Source organism: Danio rerio, chromosome 17 (genome assembly GCF_049306965.1).
Source record: "Danio rerio strain Tuebingen ecotype United States chromosome 17, GRCz12tu, whole genome shotgun sequence".
Classification (NCBI taxonomy): domain Eukaryota; kingdom Metazoa; phylum Chordata; class Actinopteri; order Cypriniformes; family Danionidae; genus Danio; species Danio rerio.
The window spans coordinates 53,195,001-53,217,722 of record NC_133192.1 but is presented as its reverse complement, the minus strand read 5'-3'; the positions used below and the strand labels follow the sequence as shown (position 1 = coordinate 53,217,722).

At 35.2% G+C, this 22,722-nt stretch overlaps 1 protein-coding gene and 1 long non-coding RNA gene across 3 annotated transcripts in view; one reads left to right on the top strand and one right to left on the bottom strand.

Moving 5' to 3' along the window:
* The window catches only part of alk (ALK receptor tyrosine kinase), an 860,059-nt gene that overhangs the window by 726,948 nt on the left and 110,389 nt on the right, over nucleotides 1–22,722 (top strand). For both annotated transcript variants that reach the window (XM_073927358.1, NM_001423965.1), the window contains 3 exons: nucleotides 8,521–8,646; nucleotides 15,292–15,426; nucleotides 15,716–15,816. In XM_073927358.1, coding sequence (XP_073783459.1) covers nucleotides 8,521–8,646; nucleotides 15,292–15,426; nucleotides 15,716–15,816 — 362 coding nt within the window. The remainder of the gene's footprint in view (nucleotides 1–8,520; nucleotides 8,647–15,291; nucleotides 15,427–15,715; nucleotides 15,817–22,722) is intronic.
* The window catches only part of LOC141378382 (uncharacterized), a 139,700-nt gene that overhangs the window by 65,457 nt on the left and 51,521 nt on the right, over nucleotides 1–22,722 (bottom strand). The gene's annotated exons all lie outside the window — the stretch shown is intronic.

Below are 22,722 nucleotides of genomic sequence, written 5' to 3'. Positions count from 1 at the left end.
GATGCATTTACATTTAATTTGTTTGTAAACGTAACATTCTATAGGGAGTTTAGTTTTTGTCCAGCAGAAACACAACATTATAAGACATTAATATTAGGTTGGATTTAGGTTGTGATGTCAGGTGACCAAAATTTAATGTTTAGCCATGTAGCATCTAAGGGGTACAGTATTTTGATGTCCAATAATGTCATCAAATGACGTTGATATTTTTATTTTATTTTATTTATTTTTTGTTAGAAAGTGACCAAAATCCATAGTCGAGCCAACATCTTAAATCAACATCATATTAACGTCAAATACTGACATTTATTCGTCAGGTATGGCAACCAAAATCCAACGTCTGATAGACGTCACAGTTGTAACGTGCACACAATGTCATTAGAAGTTGATATTTAGTTGGTTTTAGGTTGGACGTGAGACATTGACACCGGACTGACGTTGAGTTTTGATGTCAACCCTTTTTTCATTTCCAAACAAAACGCAACGTCTATGCTGCTAGGGTACAATGTCAATCTGACATCATGTTGATGTCTTGTGTCTGCTGTGTGATTAAGGCCATTTCGGTCATCATACAGTTAAACATCTGTCATCTTCATATCAGTGACATGCTTCTAAACAGTCTCTGGGTCAATTTGTGTAAAGATTTTAGACACCTTTAACGCTGCCTAAAGGTTTGATGCGTTTCTAAAGTTCACATGTCTTGAAGTAATGCATTATGATGCGATTTTCCTTCTGTGTGTGATTTGACTGGACAGGAATTACAGGACTGATTTTTCTGATCCCCTAGACAGAAATAATAAAGCAAGTTTAAAGGAATGTAGTGGAGTAAAAGGATCAATACAGCGCTAAAAATGTACTCAAGGGAAAGTAAAAGTATAGATTTTGAAATAATACTTAGGTAATTACAATTTCTGAGAAAAACTACTTACAGTAGTTTGAGTATTTGTAATTAGTCACTTTACAACACTGATGCCTTGACACTTCACTGACAGCTGTTTATCACTGGAACTACCAGAATTTTACACTACCTGACAAAAGTCTTGTCACATATGCAAGTTTTAGGAACATTCATTTATTTTCAGCTTAGTCCGTTTATTAATCAGGGGTAGCCACAGTGGAATGAACCGCCAACTTATCCAGCATATGTTTTACGTAGTGGATGCCCTTCCAGCTGCAACCCAACACCCGGAAACACCCATACACTCTTACATTCACAAACATACACTCAATTCAATTCACCTGTACCACATGTGTTTGGACTTGTGTAGGAAACCAGAGCACCCGGAGAAAACCCACACCAACACAGGGAGCACATGCAAACTCCTCACAGAAATCCCAACTGACCCAGCCAGGGCTCAAACCAGCGACCTTCTTGCTGTGAGTCGATTGTGCTACCCACTGCGCACCCATGTTTTAGGAACAACAAATATTAACTTGACTTCTTAGTTGGTGGTTTGTGTATCATTTAAGCCACTTCTGATACTACAGGTCTCTAGATTATGCTTATTTGAACAAAATATAATCATGTCATGACTTTTAAATAAGACAGTAGAGTTGCAGGACTCCCAGAGTTCATCAAGATTCTTTGGATTCATCTTCAATGCCTGCAACTTCAACATACCCCTGACATGCTTAATAATTTTCATGTCTCGTGACTGGGCTGGACAATCTTGAAGAACCTTGACCTTCTTTGCTTTCAGGAACTTTGATGTGGAGGCTGAAATAAGAGAATGAGCGATATCCTGTATGTATGGATGCATTCGTTCAAGCTCATGGGAGTCATACACTATTTTAATTATTTTTATGCACCATAACTTTATATTCTTATATTATTAGTTCCTAAAACATGAAAAAGTGAAAAGACTTTTGTCAGGTAGTGTATACATCACACAATGATTGGCCATGAAGCAACTTGTACACTCAGAAATAAAGGGGTAGCCCCAGCGAGCTGTCACTGGGGTGGTACCTTATCAAAAGTTACACTTTTGTACTTAAAGGGTCCATACTGGTTCCTCAGAAGTATACATTAGTACCTTTTTTTTTTTTTTTTAAGAGGAACACCTTTGTACTTTTTAGGTAATAATATGTACTCTTAAGGTATTTATTTGGACCTTTAAGGTACAAATTTGTACCTTTTGAAAAGGTACCACCCCTGTGAAAGCTCGCGTATCTGTATTTCTGAGAGTGTAGTCTGGCATATTTGGTACCCGTGAAACATTAAGATTTTATCTAATCAAAGTGCATAACTGACAATAACAATTGTGTGTAGTCTGAAACATACTTTAGGGAGTCTGCACCGGTCTGTCACTGTCATTGAAAACTTGATGCTGCCTCAGTGAATCAAGTTGGACAGCCCTCAGTGGCCCCCTTCTGGCCTGGGGGCCTCAAGCACTTGCCTGTTGACAAGCGACGCTTACTTTGTGATCTCACAGAAGTGAAATATGTTTACCCTATGGCCCCATTTACATCACGACAGTGCCTAGCTCTCTTTATAGAGCGACAAACATTCATATTTAATCACGGGCAAAAAGGCTCAAAGAAAGCTTTTATTTAATAATGCATTATAGCTGGCTGCTGCATAAATTACCTGCAAAATACAAACAGTAATATAATTAGCTAACCTATCAAAAACAACTCAGTTGTGATATAGATATAAAATAGGCCTAATGGTGCTTATTTTGCATTTTTTACTTTTTAATGTTGAGAAAAGTAAGCCATTTTAAAAATGCATGAGCTTAGCATGCTGTGTGTCCTACTTCTTGTGCTACACAACAAAGATGGAGGAAATGGAGTCTGAAGCCGAGCTTCCAACTGTCTTGCTGTGACCTTCATAGGCAATGTTTTTCTGAAGGAGTTGTTAAATTCTCATTCTGTTCCTAACAATTTTTGCTATTGGAGACAGAATATATAGTATATTAAAATCTTAGATATGTTAATATAGCTGAAGCCTTGATTCACTTTCCCTTTTTATACTACTACTACTAATTCTACTACTACTAATAATATACATTTTAATATTATATTATATTATATTATATTATATTATATTATATTATATTATATTATATTATATTATATTATATTATTAATTCATTTTCTTTTCGGCTAAGTCAATTTGTTAATTTGGGGTCACCACAAGCGGATGCCTTTCCAGCCAATACCCATCACTGGGAAACATACACACCCATTTACACACATACACTACGATCAATTTTAGCATACCCAATTCAGCTGTACCACATGTCAGGATTTGTGGGGGAAACCTGAGCACCCGGAGGAAACCCACACGAAGACAGCAAGAACATGCAAACTCCACACAGAAAAGCCAACTGAACCAGCCGAGGCTCAAACCAGTAACCTTCTTGCTGCGAGGCGAACATGCTACCCACTCCGCACATTATATTATATTATATTATATTATATTATATTATATTATATTATATTATATTATATTATATTATATTATATTATATTATTCATTCATTTTGTTGTCGGCTTAGTCCCTTCATTTATCCGGGTCGCCACAGCGGAATGAACCGCCAACTTATCCAGCACGTTTTTACACAGCAGATTCCCTTCCAGCCGCTCTGGGAGAGCATGTAAACTCCACACAGAAATGCCTACTGAACCGAGGTTTGAACAAGTGACCCAGCGACCTTCTTGCTGTGAGGCAACAGCACTACCTACTGCACCACTGCATCACCTATATTATATTATATTATATTATATTATATTATATTATATTATATTATATTATATTATATTATATTATATTATATTATATTATATTTTTGCACAGCTCTCTGGAATACTTGATTCTGATTGGTCAGTTATGACATTCAAAGCTACGCAAATACTGCAAATCATCTTGACCATCAATTAACACATTGACTTTTTATTTTCTAGTCTTTCATGCCATTTTGTGGCCGTCTGTTGAATAATATTCAAGTTAGTGCACCATTCAGCTGTTTTCGTTTCTAGCAGTTTTGCATTTAGTCAAAGAGTTATCAAACTACTGTGGCTCAAAACCAAAATTTATTTCTATTTGAATTGGTATTTGATAATGTTTTGTACAAAGTAGCCATATAATAAGTGGGATAAAGTACATCCAGGCGGGTGTTTTCAAAGAATAAACCTGTTCCCTCTTATACAACAGCCATCTGCTTCCCGTTAGGCTCCCAATAAGCCAATTAAACTTTATTCTGTGATGACAACCCTCTGAATGTACTTTATCACTTTATGATATTATGTCTGACATACTTTGGCTAATATTTTAACAGCCTGATCTTACAAGGAAACATCACTATTTTACATATCGCCCGAAAAGTGGCTAATTTGTGAATTCATTCTGTTTATATGAATTAGTATGATTTGTAAAATGAAACATGCTTCCAAACCCCTCCTCTAAACCCTAAAAATCATACTAAAATATATGAATATGAGAGTTGGAATTAATAGGAATGAGACACTAATAAAAAAAAAGAAAAAAAAAAAGAAGTGATGGTTGCAGGACTTAAGAAATGCAGAAATATATGCAGAAAACATTTTTCTAAATGTTTACAAGGACACAAATGTGTTCATTCTATGGCATGTTGAAATGATTGAGTTAACCTTGAAGGATCTTTAAAGTAGAAACAACATTCTAAAACCTGATTTTTTTTTTTTTTTTTTTTTTTTTGGTGACGCATGTTTCTGCACATTCCAGTGTTTACAAGGGTTAGTATTTGTGCCTCCATGATGGTCATTAGGCTTTTTTTCCATGTGTAGTAACAGATTGAGTGTCTTTTATCATAGCGTAGCTTTCAGCTCACTGATATGAATGTTTGCCCGCTAGTAGTATGACTCACTGTTATTTGGCTGGCTGTCAAATGTCTGCCCAACAATAATTAAATCATTTTACTACTCGCTCACCGATGCTAGTCCGACATATCCATCACATCTTTGTTCTTTCATCACAAAGCCTAGCTGCATCCAAGCAGATTAGTGTATTAATGCCACCTCGACTTTTGTTTCTCCTCTTTTTTTCAGTCTTTCTTTCTAGCCATACACATGCACACGCACAGCATTTGATTAAAAAGACTATTAGTATTTATTTATTATCATTATTTATTTTTTGTAGCAAGGGTGCCATGCTGAGATGTGAAGCAGGGCTATTAATTACCATGCCATTTTCATGAACTAATGGTTCACGCTCAGTGCATGTAAATATGGCCACAGAAGCAAGTCACAATTTGATGTGATAGTCGGAGATGAATGGAACCTAGTCAAATGTGGGTTAGAGAAAATAAAAAAAATAAAAAAAACAATTGAGCCCTTGCCAATAGAACTGAAAGAAAATAGATGGGCAAAAATAATAAAATAAACCAAATCAAATAAATAAAATTAAGTTATAAATTTATTTGAGCAATATCACAAGAGTAGCAGTGTTATATTGCTGTATATCAGCACTGGTGGGAGGCTTGGTGTCCCACCAATGACATACAGCCATATCGCACTGCTACTCGTGTGATATTGAGCTTACAAAACAAGTTGATTAATGATAATTAATCTGGAAAAGACAAACCAAAGCAAACACTATCAGATTACTATGGTATAAATACAGCAATGCAACATTCAAAACAGAGAGATCAACTTAAAATGTCACTTACAAGTTTTATAATGATTTAATCAGCTGTAGTTTGAAATGTATGCTCTCTTACTTCCTTAAGGACTTATACGTTCTCTGTAGCCATCTTGTAGCGGAATGTTAACTTTGCTCTGCTTAATGACAGGCTATTGGATGCCGACACCAAAATTCTAAATATTTAAAATAGGCACTATCCTTATAAATAAACTGCATATTTGCTATGTAAATCACTATATTCTTCCCTCAAAACCCTCAAAAGTAAATTATGTTGTCCAACAGCGCAATCTCCAACTGTAGTGAGTTTCCGTCACTCTATGTGGGCAAATTAATACAGATGGGTGAGGAGGCTGTACTAGTGCTATTATTGCAATTATCAGCCAATCGGATTCAAGAACCAGTCAGAACTGATGTATAAACGTGTGTGTGTGTATATATATATATATATATATATATATATATATATATATATATATATATATATATATATATATATATATATATATATATATATATACACACACATACATATACAGTTGAAGTCAGAATTATTAGCCCCCCTGAATTATTAGACAGCTTGTTTATTTATTTTTTCCAAAATTTCTGTTTAATGGAGAGAAGATTTTTTTCAGCACATTTCTCAACACAATAGTTTTATTAAATAATTTCTAATAATGGATTTATTTTATCTTTGCCATGATGACAGTACTTAATTTTTTACTAGATATTTTTCAAGACACTTCTATACAGCCTAAAGTGACATTTAAAGGCTTAAATAGGTTAATAAGGTTAACTAGACAGGTTAGGGTAATTAGCCAATTTATTGTATAGGAATGGTTTGTCCTGTAGACAAAAAAAAAAAAAAAAAAAAAAACATTGCTTAAATGGGCTAATAATTTTATCCTTAACATGGTGTTTAAAAAAAAAAATTGTATATTATATTAATTACACATTTGTTTAAATAGCCTTTTTTGTTTTTTTTTTACAAATATCATTGTAATATTCTAAAGCTTTGCAAAAGCTGTGCGTTATAACACTCAAAATCTCGAAGTACAAAAAGTTATGATATCTGACAAAAAAAGTGCTATCTATTTCTTTTTAATATGTTTGAGTTTTCAGAAGTGGATTTAGATTAGTTTCAACTCCAACTTCTGCTACAATCAATGCAATCGACTCCTCAAGTCCATAAATATTTAATGAGGACAGGGTCAGGATAAGGAGTACAGTACACGATTATAGTCATTATCACACTTGGCTGAGCACCATTTGTCCTTAAACCCCAACATAAAAATAAATAATACAACTCTAGATTCATTGTAAAAAAAAAAAAATAAATAAAATAAAAAATCTATTTGTTCAAACGACATGAAGGAATTGAGTAACCTTAAGTTAGATTTTTACATGTTTATGTAGATTGAACATAAAACATTTAAGTTATTATGAATAAGCAGTTTGAACAAACAGCAGAACATATTTTTGAGGGATGTTTCACGATTTGTTTCTGACTCTCCGAATGTCAATGAAATGAGACTTATGTTTGATATAATTAAAGTTAAACTAGCTCTCGTTCCTGTTTGGTGTTGTCAATCTAGCAACCTTTATGTGTCGTTGTCCTCATTTTTTGACTGTTGACTAGAACTATCCAAAATAAGGAACCAACTTTATATAAAAAAAATAAAATAAATCCCATATTTTGTAGTTTAAATTTGTGAGACAAAGGGAATAAATGCGAACTACACAAGACACAGGTGACACTAATAATAACTACGCCAATTAAAATAGATACAAAAAAGAACTGCACTGCAACTGAACTGAACTGCAGTAAAGTATACTATATAAATATACATCAGTTGGATTGTTAATAATATTAGTTGCAAACATTTTAGAAAGTCCTATACCTTCACAAACACAATTAGTCACGTGTCTTCTGAACAAAATCAAGTTATACCCGTGAAAGATAAAATCACATCTGCCTCTTTTTTTTTTTCTTTGGAAATGGAAGTGAATAGCATAACAGTTTTTTTTTCTGTACAATCATTCTCTTTATCATTGTCAGCAGTGTAATGAACCCCTGGTGAGCGCGGTCCGTTTGTTCAGCTCCGCGAATGTCTTCCATTTGCATAGATATGCAAACTGCGGTTATATCTCGTTGTGTTCGCAGTGATGCTATCAGACTCAACTCCATATAAATCCAGTCGACGCACGCCACTTATCTAGGCCATTTTATTCCAAAGTGAGTTAAGCTAGCGCTCCATATGCAAAAGAAAAAGAGAAAGAGAAAAATATAGATACGCCATATGGTAAAAAGATCCATATCTCGAAGCTGTATATGTTGATTGAGCTCGAGTTCTCATTGCATCAACACATTTTTGAGCGTCCGTTCTATCTTTTTTCGACTAGGAAGTGTCTCTTTTTTTGTTTTATTTGCTGATAGCCTTTGTCAGTATCCTTTGCTGTCATCGAAGCCGTAAAAAACAAGTGCGCACTGAGAGCCTTTGCCTCTTTTATGTCTTCTTTCTGCCTCATTTAGCTTCACAAAGTGCTGAATTTACTTGATGTCGTTGTGTTTGTTTGCTCAGAAGCTTTTAATGTAACCCTTCTGATTTACTTTCTTGGCATGAAAATCTATCGGAAAGACATAAAGTGAACCTCTTCGAAGTTACACCTAATGTGGGGTTGTAAACGAAGATGTACAAGAAGAAGAAAATAGCGTAAAGGTGGGCCAACGGTTAATGATCAGGACAGCAAATGCAAATGTTAAATCTTAAACAGAGGTGACCCCGAATCCGAGGGAATTTCTGCTTTATCACCGTTGTGCCCTTGAGGGATTTAAAGCTTGGCTCCTTCAGGAGAAACGGTCTTTGTAATTAGTATGTCGCTTGTCTTTCTTCTCTCAGGAAGCTCTCAAAACGTCACTCTTCGGGGCCGCTATCACTGCCGCGGGGGCCGGGAGATCAATGTGAGCCAGCTGTGTGACTTCAGCATTGACTGCCCGCAAGGGGACGATGAGGGAGAACATTGCCGTGAGTATTACTGCTGTCCATTTGTAGGACGAGACAACAGACGGGGACTCAGGAGGGCAACAGAAGCTGTTTAATGAAGCCACAGTGTGTTTGTTCATTATATAACAGAAGTTGTGTTTATTGGACAATGTGGCATTGTACTTTGCTTCGGAAGCAGTGCTCAAATTATTATCATAGACGGCAAGAACCTATCCATGAATAATAATGATTATTATGGTTCATAGCATATAGTAATAGTAATAGTAGTACAACTGGCGTCACTTTCCTAACTCAGCCCACACCCATAATGATTTTAATATAATATAATATAATATAATATAATATAATATAATATAAAATTAATAATAATATAATTTTTAACTTGTTTGATTGTTTATCATTTATAGAAAATAACACAAATACATATGCAGCACTGATAATAATAAAAATAATAATGACGATTATTATTATTATATTATTATTATTATTATTATTATTATTATTATTATTATTAAATATACATGATATATAATAATAATAATTAATGGATACCCGATTTTTTTTATTTAATCATTTTTTTATATTATAATATAATATAATACAATTTTTTATGTGCTTGATTGTTTATCTATTAATGATATTATACAAATACATCTGTTGCACTGTAATAATAATAATATTATTAATAATAATCCAATAATAATAATAATAATAATAATAATAATAATAATAATAATAATAATTATTATTATTATTATTATTATTATTATTATTATTATTATTTTAATTAACATTATTATATTTATTATTAATGAATTAAAAGTTATTATTATTATTATTATTATTATTATTATTATTATTATTATTATTAATTGTATTAACATTATTATATTTATTATTAATTAATTAAAAATTATTATTATTATTATTAGTAGTAGTAGTAGTAGTAGTAGTAGTAGTAGTATGCCAAAATTAAGATACATGATTTCAATTATTTATTTTCATATTATTACAATTTTGTACACTATGATATTATTGTCTTTTAAAGTTCACAATACTTAAATAAAAAGGGTTTTTAAATATTATGACTGTACTATACATTTTGAAACACTATGATTTGCTCAATTTTTTTTTTTAAATCAAACATTGTTTTTACAGTATTTAATGACTTTTTTTATGCTAACGGTTTATAAAACAAAAATCTTGATAGTTCATACTTTATTAAAAACATAGTGAAAAAATGTGTGTATTTAAATTAGTGAAATAGGGTTAACCTATATGATTTATTCTTTTTTGCTGCTTGCTTTGTGTTTATTGATATGACATATTTGTTGGTATAGTTCAGTCACACTTTGACATCTTTGACATTTTTAACAAATACCCCTAAGCAAATTCAGTTGAGATGACATGTAGCCCACATTTAGCCAACTATCCTCGCAGGAAACTTTCTTGTTGCTTTGTAAGATTGCCTTGCCTTTGGCCATCATTCCCTGCCATTTAATTTCTGTTTAAAGATTTTTTTTTTTCTTTTTTAGAAGCAGACTACTTTCTAGGTTCCCAGAAGTTAAACATAGTTTTACCATTTATAATCCATTGGTGGTAGTACTTTTAGCTGAGCACAAACCATGTAACTGGATTAGATTGTTAGCATCTACAGGGCTGGAATAACATAAGAGCTGGGAGGGGCTGAAGCCCCTGTGCCAATGGAAGTAGGGAAGAGGAGCCTTTATTGGCTGAAGAATTGCGCCATGATGTGGTAAAACTTTTGTGAGCCAACTGCCACTGTTTTTTCCCCTACAGTGCAGGCGACTCCCACTTCTCCCTCAGCCATCTCAGAGCATTTTTTGAAAAAGTTGTGAGGTAGACTTTCACATGCCGATAATATGAAGTATCCCTTACGGCTCGCTGGTGTTCAAAAACAGTGACGCCGTGCAACTTAGAGTTGCTTTAGCTAAATTTGCAATATTCCTGTTTAGCCATTTTTTCCCTTGTAAGTCCCTTATTTACCAGCACAGTTCCTTATTTCGGCTATACCATGAGAACGGTCCAGTCAAAAGTAAGCTATAGCCAAGTGCAAAACAGAACAAAAATTTAAATTCAAACAGTATCCTGTCCGTTATTAACTTGCCCTAGGAGAAGATGGGAGAAGCTAAATCTAACTGAACCAGTTAGAAAGCAAATTTTTAAATGACTGAATTCCCCTTTTTATAAAAACAACAGTAAAAAAAAGAAATGTTGGCGCTGACTTTCATCAAACTATATATGCGAGGAAAAAACAACAACACAGTAACCTTTTTGTAATTGATTGTCCTAAGACAAAATGGGAAATAAGAAGCATGAATTTAGATATTTTAGGTATTTCTGCATCCTCAGCTAAAGATTAAATGTTTTAAAGACAACCCTATTTAAAGTATTTATTGTGAAACACTCATTTAGGAAGCATTGCAAATGTTTTTTTTTTTTTTTTTTTTTTTTTTAATTACTGATTTTGTCAGCCTGTTTAAAATTTGAAGTTTATGTTACGCGACTAATTTTGTATGCTTTAGTAATAAAAGAAAACATTTATAATAATCAAATAGCTATTAAATAGTGGAAAATTTGATAATAATATTAATAATTAGCAAATTAATAATAGCAAAAACTAAAATAAAAATAGGCAATACGTTCTTAATTTGGCCCAGAGAATATAGCTAAAAAAATTAAGACTTTTAATAATTGTTCTATTTCAAGCTTGACTCTTCTTTAGTTACACCCTGTACTAAGACTGAGGGAAAATGAAAGGTTGCTATTTTCTAGGTCAATATGGCTAGGAATTATCATTTGATTCTGGCGTAATTATCAAGGAACTTTACTGCCGCACTATGATTGCAGCAGGCACAATGATATTACGGAACAACTGAAAAGAGTCAAGATTTAAATTGGAAAATTATCAAAACTCTTGACTAATTTAGAAACTAAATGATATACTAATGCTAATGACCTAATCTGATTTAATGACCTATGCTAAGCTAAGCTAAACATGCACCTGCCAGACCCGGACATCAGCTGAATGTATTTAAAAATTCTAAAACTCAGCTGTTTAGCTCTAGGGGAGTTGTAAAAATGGCCAATTTACACAATTTTTTTGCCAAAAAAAGTGTTAAAAAAGGGTTAAAACAAAAAAAAAGAATATTTAAACACTAAGCTTACTTGAATATTTGCTGGTTCTTATGTCATATCTGTCTTAATCTGTTCTGTATGATGCAATGATTAGTGATCCATGCCTCTGCAAACACAGCACAGGTTTTGCCAGGGGCCGTTTAGTGCAACAAAAAGCTGCAATATCATCCTGTGTCATTCAAATCATAAAGAGTTTCCCCCTCTTCCTGTCATCTTCTGTCTGTGTTCTTACTATTGCTCTTCATGTTAATCCCCATGAGTGCGGTCATGTTGGTCGATGTGTTTACTCTCTGCTGGCTAATGGCAGGAGTTGAGTGCTGTACCGTCTCCCCACAGCAGATGATTAGCTGATCCTGCCTCACACCTCTCAGATCAATACAGTGCAGAAGCTGTAATCAACTTTCTGGAGCTCCACCTGCAGTGCTTCTGGATGAAATGAAAGTCAACACACTTTTTTGGCAACTTAACTGGATTCTGTGTGGTTTATTGTTAGAACGAAGCTAAATGTCACTGATCATGTTCAATATGCCACCATGGATATTAATATTGATTATCAACCTGTTAATCAGTTTCTTTCTAAACCCATTCAGCACATTCGATTTGTGCAACAAGATTGTATTGTCTCTTTAATAAACTTGTTGTTAAGACTGATGGAAATGGAGGTCCTTGGAGCAGATGAATAGGTCTGCAGTTGCCATTCTGCTCAGAAGCTGAATTAAAGTCGGATTTAAAAATCTCACAAACTCATCTATGTAATGATAACAATAATTAATAGGGTGGCATGGTGGTTTGTACTGTCATCTCACAGCAAGAAGGTTGCTGGTTTGAGTCCCAGTTGGGCCAGTTGGTATTTCTGTGTACGAGTGCATGTGTGTATGGGTGTTTCCCAATACTGGGTTGCAGCTGAAAGAGCATCCACTGCTGAAAACATTTTGGAATAGTTGGCGGATAAAGTACTTAGCTGAAGAAAAATAATTGAATTATATTCATTAATTTTCTTTTTGGCTTAGTCCCTTTATCAATCTGGGGCAGCCACAGCGGAATGAACCGCCAACTTATCCAGTATATGTTTTACACAGCGGATGCCCTTCCAGCTGCAACCCATCACTGGGAAACATCTATACACACTCATTTACACATTAATACACTATGGACAATTTAGTTAACCCAATTCACCTTTACCTCAAGTTTTTGGACTTTTGATAACTCACATGAACATGGGGAGAACATGCAAACTCCACACAGAAATGCCAACTGACCCAGCCGAGGCTTGAACCAGCAACCTACTTGCTGTAAGGCGATTGTGCTACACACTGTGCCACCATGACGCCCTGAATGATTAATAATAATAATAATAATAATAATAATAATAATAATAATAATAATAATAAATCCTCATACACTCTGAAGAAAAAGAAACAAATATGTAAAATAACTTTTTTTTAAACTGTTGTTTTGTATGTTTATGTTTATATAAAAGTTGTCCATTAAACATTTGTTCAAATACAGATCAATGCAATTACTAAATCATATTTACAGTTTGTTATTTTTTTCCATTTGCCCTTGCTTTATTTTTAAGTAAAAATAACATACAGAAATTCCTTTTTCATGTTAACATTTAACTTTTAACTGATTGTTTTTAGTAAACTATTTCCCAGTTTATACAAACAGAGAATCAATACATTTTATTTGACTGAAAGCCAGTCGTTAAATCATTTCAGCAACATTTTGGAACAGGCCATCATGTTAGTCGCTGTATCAATCTCAAGCCAGCCTCTAATAGATCCATCATCACTAATGGGCCGTTTCCACTGAGTTATACTGTACGGTATAGATCAGTATGGGTCACCTTTATTAGGCTTGCGTTTCCACTGCCAAAACGGTACCAATTTTACCCTTTAGGTGGGCATGGTGTATGACAGAAGGGTGCAGTCAACATCACTCTTGCCTGAGGAAAATCAAAGTAAAGCTGTACAGGTCATTCACATAAGGGTACCGTAAGGATACCCAAAAAGTGGTACGGTATGGTCCACTTTTTAGTACCTTTTGACAATGAAAACAGCCATAAAACGTACCAAACTGTACAATACCAAACAGGCAATAAGATGCCACGGACTCACAATTACACAGACAATCATCTGTTTTCTCACAATCACCTGATTTCCCAGCCACAGGAAAATGATGCTCGTGTGCTCACCATACACTAGCTATAGAAGTGCAGAGACAGTTCTGTCGATGGGGATTATTGGGAGGCCATGATGGGAAAGGGCCGAGGGAGGGAATTGGGACAGGTATTTTAATGACCACAGAGAGTCAAGACCTTGGTTTAACGGCTCAACCAAAATATAGTGTCCCCATCACTTTACTGGGGCATTAGGACTTACACAGACCGCAGGTTGAGTGCCCCCAGCTGGCCTCTTTAACACCACTTCCAACAGCAACCTAGTTTCTTCATCCAGGTACTGACCAGGCTCAGCCCTGCTTAGCTTCAGAGAGTAACCGATGGGCTGTAGAGTGATATGGCTGTGGTTATATATCGCACAAAAACATGCAGGTATGTCTCAGGTAAAAGTTATTACAACCACAACCAGAAATCTAGCCAATTGCTAATCGGAAATTATCTGGCTATATGCATCACATTATTTGATTCGCTCTTGTGATTGTGCCAGTCGTGATGATCTAATATTGAAAAAAGATTGTTTGATTTGCCTACATTAGAAACAACGATTCTTTTTAAAAAATTGCTGTCATTCTTATTACATTGTATCGCAATAATTTAGTTTAATATGCCAAATGGCAATGGCAAGTCTTTTGTTTACTCGCCAATACCAATTTTGACTTACATTTGGTGCTTGGAGAGTAATAATTTTGGGTCTAGCATGACATTTATATAAAAAAAAATAGGTTTTATTGTAGCTTTTTTTTTTTAAATTCTCCTTTATTTATTAACAAGACATTTCCCGTTACCACTTTTCCCTCCCAAGAACACACCTGCTGCTTTGAAACGTGTCATTTTGTATGGCTAACCCTGTATTGTATGAACACCTCGAGCCAAGCTTGTAAGTTACAAGCCAGCAGGCAATTTATCCTCTGTATTGCAGAGGATTGCTGGAGGGCAACCATGTTTCTTCCCCACATGTTTCTTAATGAAGGTCAGCCCCATCCCTGCAGCCCTGCACAGGGTTCAATGAATTGGCTGTTGATGGAAGTGCTTTGAGGCCATTTCTAATATGGCCTTCCTACGCACTTTCTTCCAAGCCTTTTTGTTCCCTTACCTCAAAACCCCATCCTCATCTGCGCTCAAGAACTCTCCGCTGCCCTCTTATGCCTCTTCAGACATTTAAAAACGGTCAAAGACTATTTCTCGTCGAAGCTTCAAAACTCTTGAGAGGGATACGGCTTTTAGCCCATATTTCTCTTTTTGCTTTTCATCCTTAGTTCTTTTTTTTTCTGTCAGGTCTCCTCAGGATTTTCAAAACATCTCATTGTTTTCTTTCACTCTACCAGGTCAATTCCTCAATGGCAGTTATTGCTCATTTGGAAGAGAGGATTGCGGCTGGCAGCCGGTTCAAGGAAGGGGTCCGCAGTGGAGAGCCCATCCGTCCATTCCTCAAAGCCTCAGAAGCAGCTGTCCATCACCAGGTGCTCTGCATAAATGCACTAAGATGAGATCTGTACGAAAACCCTGAAATGATTTAGATATATAATTAACCAGACTGGTGCAAGCTCAAGGTTGGGTACTAACCTTGATCAATTAAAAAGAAACCAACATGATTTAAGCATGCTTGGTTAATAAATAATCTTCATTAAACATTGACTGTGCATTTTTTGAACGCTAGTCTGGTTTTCATCATTCTTTTGGTTGGGGGTGAAGGGGTCGGTGATATTTTGTGTAAGTTTGTTTCATGTCTTTCATCATTCTGTCTGGCAGGGGCCTTGTTGGCCATCGACAGTCAGCCCAAAGGTCAGCGCGGATCAGCCCAAGTGCGAAGCCCGCTTTTCTTCTACCCCCTGCGGAACGCTCCTTGCATGGTAAGAAGACGAGGCTGCTTCTGCATTCCGCAAGCAACCCTAATGTATGGTATCTCAGTGCAATGGGTATCGGGATCTCTAAGGAAATACGTTTCTGAGCAGTTTCTATCAAGTCTTATGTGCAAATGTATTCTAGCCTCTGCATACAGCAATCAATGCTACACCTATAATGCTTTGAATACTGATACAGGTAATGTATAGCATTAGGATAACGCAGAAGCTGGTAATCGCCATAGATGAGCAGAAAAAGAGAGCATGTTTAAACAATATCACAGTACTTATACGCTTGTTTTTTGTCCATATGCTGTATGGTACTGCACGATGGATATGGTTTAAGTAGGGGATTATGTTTCCACCTATGTATGGTGTAGTGGCAATTCTTGGTGCTTTATAAGAGGGGGACATTTAAATCCAGTGCTTTTATGTTTAAGTGAACAATTTCTGCATTTCCCTGGAATATTTTGTGTTGGCATTCAAAGGTTTTGTGTTTACTTGTAAGAGGATCTAATTCATGTTGATAACTCATTTGACCACATTTTAAAGAGCCCCTATTATACAATAAAAAGGGTCATATTTTGGTTTTAAGGGTTTCCAACAACAGCATTTATTTTTACCTAAATACCCCAGCGACTCCCATATGAATCATTCCCAAACCCCTCCTTAGTGCGAAGCTAATCTGCACTGATTGGAACTGATGACAGCCTGTTGCGATTGGTAGACAGTAGGGATGTAACGGTATTGTAAATACCGTCATACCGCAATATTAATTTTTTTCGATATTACCGAAGTCGCATGACTCGGTAAAACTATAGGTCTTCTGAGAAAATTTGCTCAGGCGAATGAAGCGAACGGGAGGTAACGAAAACTACAATTGCCATCAGCCCATGCTTGACCATCATCCCTTGCGGTCTGTTGTTGCTACAGATCCAGTAATGCGGAAATGGAGTGTGCTGCTAGAAGCGGGGATGAAAAGAGCTGGAAAACTCTAAAGCAGGTCGCACACCAGAAGCGCCGCTCGGCGCCGCGACACGGCGCGTACATGACAGATTAAAGTATCGCACACCAGACGCGCACATTCGAATGATATTTAACATGAAACTAATCAGATGGCGCTCTGTGGCGCGGCTGAAAAATGAACTGCGTCCTGAGCCGTCGCCGGGCGCCGCCGACAGCCGCCGACTTGCGGCGCCAGTGTGTGTATCCTGATAGAAACATATGATTAGAATTCTAAAATACATGGCGCTGCGTGGCGCTGCGCGGCGCCGCCGAGCGTCGCTTCTGGTGTGCGACCTGCTTTACACGCACAGTTCAGTCCTGCATTATCTCCATGTAAGTTCAGACTTCACAAGTTTGATCAAGGCTGCAGTCTCTTCTTCTCAGTTTGATATGGAAAAGCAGATTATACCGAGGACAAGGGTAAATCTTCAAAGGGAACAGTGTACTTTATAACTTCATTCACATCACCCTGGCTTCGTTGTTTCACTTTCTCAACAATAAAATGTAAACATGATTTAAGGAACTGCCTATTTTCATTTTAATATTAGCAACTTAGACAGCAGAAATGTTGAGGCGCCGTGCTGCATAAGATGAGCGTCATCTTCACTGTGTGGATATTTATAACAAAACGGAGCCGATAACAACTGCCTCCTTTCAATTTCAGTGAAAATACGAAACACACCCTCTCTTTTGCTGAGTATCAGTTTTAAGAATCGATAATGGCCATTTTAAAAGTATAACATACAATAAGTTTATACAATATAGGAAATAAAGGCAAGCGATCAGTCAATATACAGAATGTACGTGCACATTAATCATTAACTTATCTTTGCGCTCAGCCAAAACACGTTACCTGAGAACAAGTAATAGATTCCAATGACCAAAGTCAGGGAATATGTCGTTAGATAAAGACAACAAGATAAATGAAATATCCCGTTTAATAAATAGTGAGATTAGATCCAGCGGGAGATGCTTAATGAGAAGTCCAACTAGCAGAGCTCTCATCTGGGTAGATGGGCTGAGTGTGATTAAATGTTGAATGTGATGAGTTTTCAACAATACTAAATTGAAACTATTTTTTTACATGGTTTAATAGTTTTTTGTTATTAAAATTGAAGTTCCTGTTTCAAAGCTTACAGATAGATGGCTAATTTGTATGTCATTGACACTTTTGGCACTTTTTTGGAGTATTTTCAAAAGTTTTGTTTTTTCCTGTAAATGATTCAATAAATACCGTACCGTGACATTCATACCGAGGTATTACCGTACCGTGAAATTCTGATACCGTTACATCCCTAGTAGACAGCCTTCAGCTAGAGACAGAGCGAAATGGCCACCACAGCTTATAAACAATATTGAAGTAGTCAGAGTGCATAGTGTGTGTAAGCATACCCGCCAACACTCCTGTTTTTTTTTTTTTTTCCTGGGAGTCTACCATATTTCAGACCCATTTCCAGCCATTTTGTCATTTATCCCAGAAAACTGCCATAATCTCTGATGGTAAATCATACTAATAATTTACTATTTTAGTTCTGTTAGGATAACCCTAAATGCCAGTAAAATGGGAGAAATTTTTCTTTTTCTTTTTTTTTTCTTTTTTTTTATTAATTAGACTAGACAGTCTTAAGCTTACACACATTTTCTTATTTATTTAGCTTTGCTTTTAAACTGTATAACTTTGGTCAAATGTTTTGTGTATCCTTCCACAAGCTTCTCAAAATAGTTTGCAGGAATTTTGGCCCATTCCTCCTGACAGAATTTGTGTAACTGAATCAGATTTGTTGACTGTCTTGCTCCCACAAGCTTTTTAATCTCTGCCCACAAATTTTATATAGGACTGAGATCAGGGCTTTGTGATGACCACTCCAAAACATTTTCTTTTTTCCTTAAAGCACATTTTAACTAATTTGGCAGCATGTTTAGGTCATGGTCTGTTTGAAAGACAAACCTACAGGGGACATGTCCTGTGGTCTGATGGAACTATTGAACTATTTGGCTAGATTGACCGGTGTTACATTTGGAAGACAAAGGGGAAAGCTTATAAGCCTAGGAACACCATCCCAACTGTGAAGTATGGTGGTGCCAGCATCATGTTGTGGGGCTGTTTTGTTGCAGGAGGGACTGCTCTACTTCACAGCATAGATGGCATCATGAAGAAAGAACCTTAGGTAGAAATACTGAAGCAAAATCTCAAGACATCAGCCAGGAAATTAAAACTTGGCCACAAATGGTTCTTCCAAACAGACCATGACCATCAGCATACTGTCATATTTGTTTAAAAGTGATTTAAGGACAACAGAGTAAATGCTTTGGAGTGGCCATCACAAAGCCCTGATCTCAATCCTATAAAAAAAAATGTGGTCAGAGTTGAAAAAGCTTGTGTGAGCAAATCTGACTCAGTTACACAAATTCTGTCTGGAGGAATGGGCCAAAATTCCTGCAAACTATTGTAAGAACCTTGTGGATGGATACCCAAAACATTTGACCATGGTTATAGAGTTTAAAAGCAAAGCTAAAAATACCAAGGAAATGTAAGTAAACTTTTGACTGTATAGAAATTAATTTTAAAATATAAAAAAAAAAAATCTCATTATTCTGGCATTTAGCAAATGTAAATCATTTAGGTAATCCTAATGGACCTAATTAAGTAAAAGTTTAGTATGAATTACCATCAGATATTAAAAAAATAATTCTATTCCTTTAAGAGTATGTAAACTTATGGTTTCTACTGTATATAAACAATATAAATGTCACATATTTGCAAGATTTGTGCTATTAGGTGTTATTACAGCATACTGCAATGTGAATATACTAAGCTTCATCCCTTTTCCTTGAATTGAATTTCACAATACAATCCTACATTTTAGTCTGTCAAATCGTTTCATTGTTAGCTAGAAATGCAAATTATCAAATGTTTTTGGTTTGACCTGGTACATTTTCAGTGTTTTAGGCTATAGATGACATTTTTAGCACACACAATGCCAGTAATGAGTCACTTTTGTAATAGCTACCGACAGAATGTAGCTGGGTGTCAGGAGGTTATTTTTGTACCCACATTTCAATGTCATTTGAATGTAATTACATGGAAATTCTGCAACCAAATGTGAAATGTTAATGTCCGTTTTAAAGAATAAAGAAAAAAAAATGTCTGGCTTTCGCCTAGGTAGAAAGCTTTTGAAAGAATGTCTCAGATTCAGAATTCATAGACCTTGACCCCATCAGTCTGTGGCTCACACACAAGCCTGCTGGGAAAGGTGAATTACACAACTGCAAAAGACTTCCTGAAGAAAAACATTCAAACAGCAAGTTTCAGTGGTAACAGGGGGTGCAGAATGACAGAGATTGAGAAGAGAGAGAAACAGTAGGTTAAAAAAAATGAAAGTAAGAAAAATAGAGAAATGTCAGGGAGATTATGGAGTCCAGATACATAAGAACAAGGATAGAGGTAGGTGTTGGTTTGGACTTTATGATCAGTCTTACCCGTTACATTTACAATCAATAGCTTACATGGACAACAATACTTCAATTTCAGTATGATTAAAACCATTAATTAATTAATTCATTCATTCATTCATTCATTCAGTCATTGATTCATTTATTTATTTGGCTTAGTCCCTTACTTATTAGGGGTCGCCACAGCAGAATGAACCCCAAACTATTTCAGCATATTTTTTTCGGATGTCCTTACAGCTGCAACCCAGAAATCGGAAACCCCATACACTCTCACAATCACATACACACTCATACATTATGGTCAATTTAGTGTCCAATACTAAACTGAAAAAAATTATTCAAAGATGATTCCTTAAATTTACTTAATTACTTTAAGTTAAGGGGTTGTAAACAATTTGTTTATGTTGAATTTAAACAAATAAATTAAGTGGAACATTACTATATTTAATTTGTTGGTTTAAATTCAACACAAATAAACTGTTTGCAACAATTTTGCAATTATATAAATATATATATATATATATATATATATATATATATATATATATATATATATATATATATATATATTTTTTTTTTTTTTTATTATTATTATTTTTTTAAAATCCATTTTAAGGTAAAAATAATTAGCCCCTTTAAGCTGATTCTTTTTCGTAGTCTACAGAACAAACCATCATTATACCATAACTTGCCTAATTACCCTAACCTGCCTAGTTAACCGAATTAACCTAGTTAAGCCTTTAAATGTCACTTTAAGCTGTATAAAAGTCTCTTGTAAAATAGCTAGTCAAATATTATATACTGTCATCATGGCAAAGATGAAAGATATCAGTTATTAGAAATACGTTATTAAAACTATTATGATTAGAAATTTGTTGAAAAAATGATTCTCTCTGTTAAACAAATTGGGGGAAAAATAACCAGGGGGGCTAATAATTCTGACTTCAACTTTATATATATATATATATATATATATATATATATATATATATATATATATATATATATATATATATATATATGCCAATTTTTTGTTTGCTTGTTTCAAAATGTAAAAGGAAAAATCAGCAGAAAACTATCATAAATTAAGACATGTAAAGTATTCCTATTTTAGTCACACTATTAAGGTGCAGTGCTGACATGTTAACAATTTAACCAAACTATTATCGCCGCACAGCATTTACATGGCAGTTGCCAGCCTGTTGATTATATTCTCCACCTCTATTGAGTTGGTACAGGATGGATGTGCCACCAACATCTCCAAGGGCACAGCTGTATGCACAGTAAACACCTGGGAACTCGTCACACCTTCCGTCACCGAACATCGAGCACAATTTTATACAGGCTGTATGTAATGTTGAATGAAAGGGCAGAAGAGGCCTGTTGCAGGAGAATTTGTATATGGAGTTGCAAGTTTGCACATAAAGAATAATTTAACTACAATTTGTCACCTTAAAATAATAAGGTCTATCTGACATTTTTGTCAAAATTGAGTTATTGACATATTCTTATTATGACAACTAATTTACATTGTGTGTTTTTCATTTTTACAGTTTTTTACTTAAAAAGTTGTTTACATTTTAAGATGTTTTATTTAAAAAAAACAAATGTTACACACACATTTTTTGCTATATGGAATGCAAAAACTTTGAAGCTCAATATCTCAAAATCATTCATAACACAGATAGAACCTTATCATTCCAAGGTGATGAACTGTGGAATTAAAAATTAAACACATTTATCACATACCATTACAAACACAAACTGTTGATGTGTAAAACTTTAGTGAAGCGTTGGATAGTGTCACTTGATGTCGTGTAGCCCAGGGTTTGCAGTGTCCTGCAAAGTTTACTTCCAACCCCAATTGGACACACCTGGACCAGCTTTTTTTGCTAGGCTCTCTTACTAGGCTTTCTAGAAACATCCGCGCAGGTATGTTGAGGCAAGTTGGAGCTAAAATCTGCAGAACAACCGCCCTCCAGGACTGGAGTTTAGACACCTCTGGTGTAGCCTATTGATATTAATTGATCTAAAATTTGTCCAAATTATTAGCCCTCCTGTAAAACTGCAGTTCTTTAAGTAATCCTCTAGTGAAATTTAACAGAGATTTTGTTCAACGCATAATAGTTTTAATGACAAATTACTAATAACTAATCTATTTTGTCTTTGACATGGTGAGAATACATACTATTTTGTTGCTGTGTTCACACCAGACGCGGAACGCGCGGTTAAATTGTGCTATTCGCATGTAAATTGCCGCGTGAACATTTGAGTTTACTCACTTCATTCGCTTGTCAAATTCACTTCAGAACAGACGCGGATTTGCGTGATGGGCAGGGCTTCTGTCTGCCCGAAGACTCTAGCTTCATAGCTAAATGGCTAACATGGATTTTATGAAGAAAATAACAGTGTTTATGTGCTTTATGAAGACTGAAAAACAGCGTCGATACGTTTAGG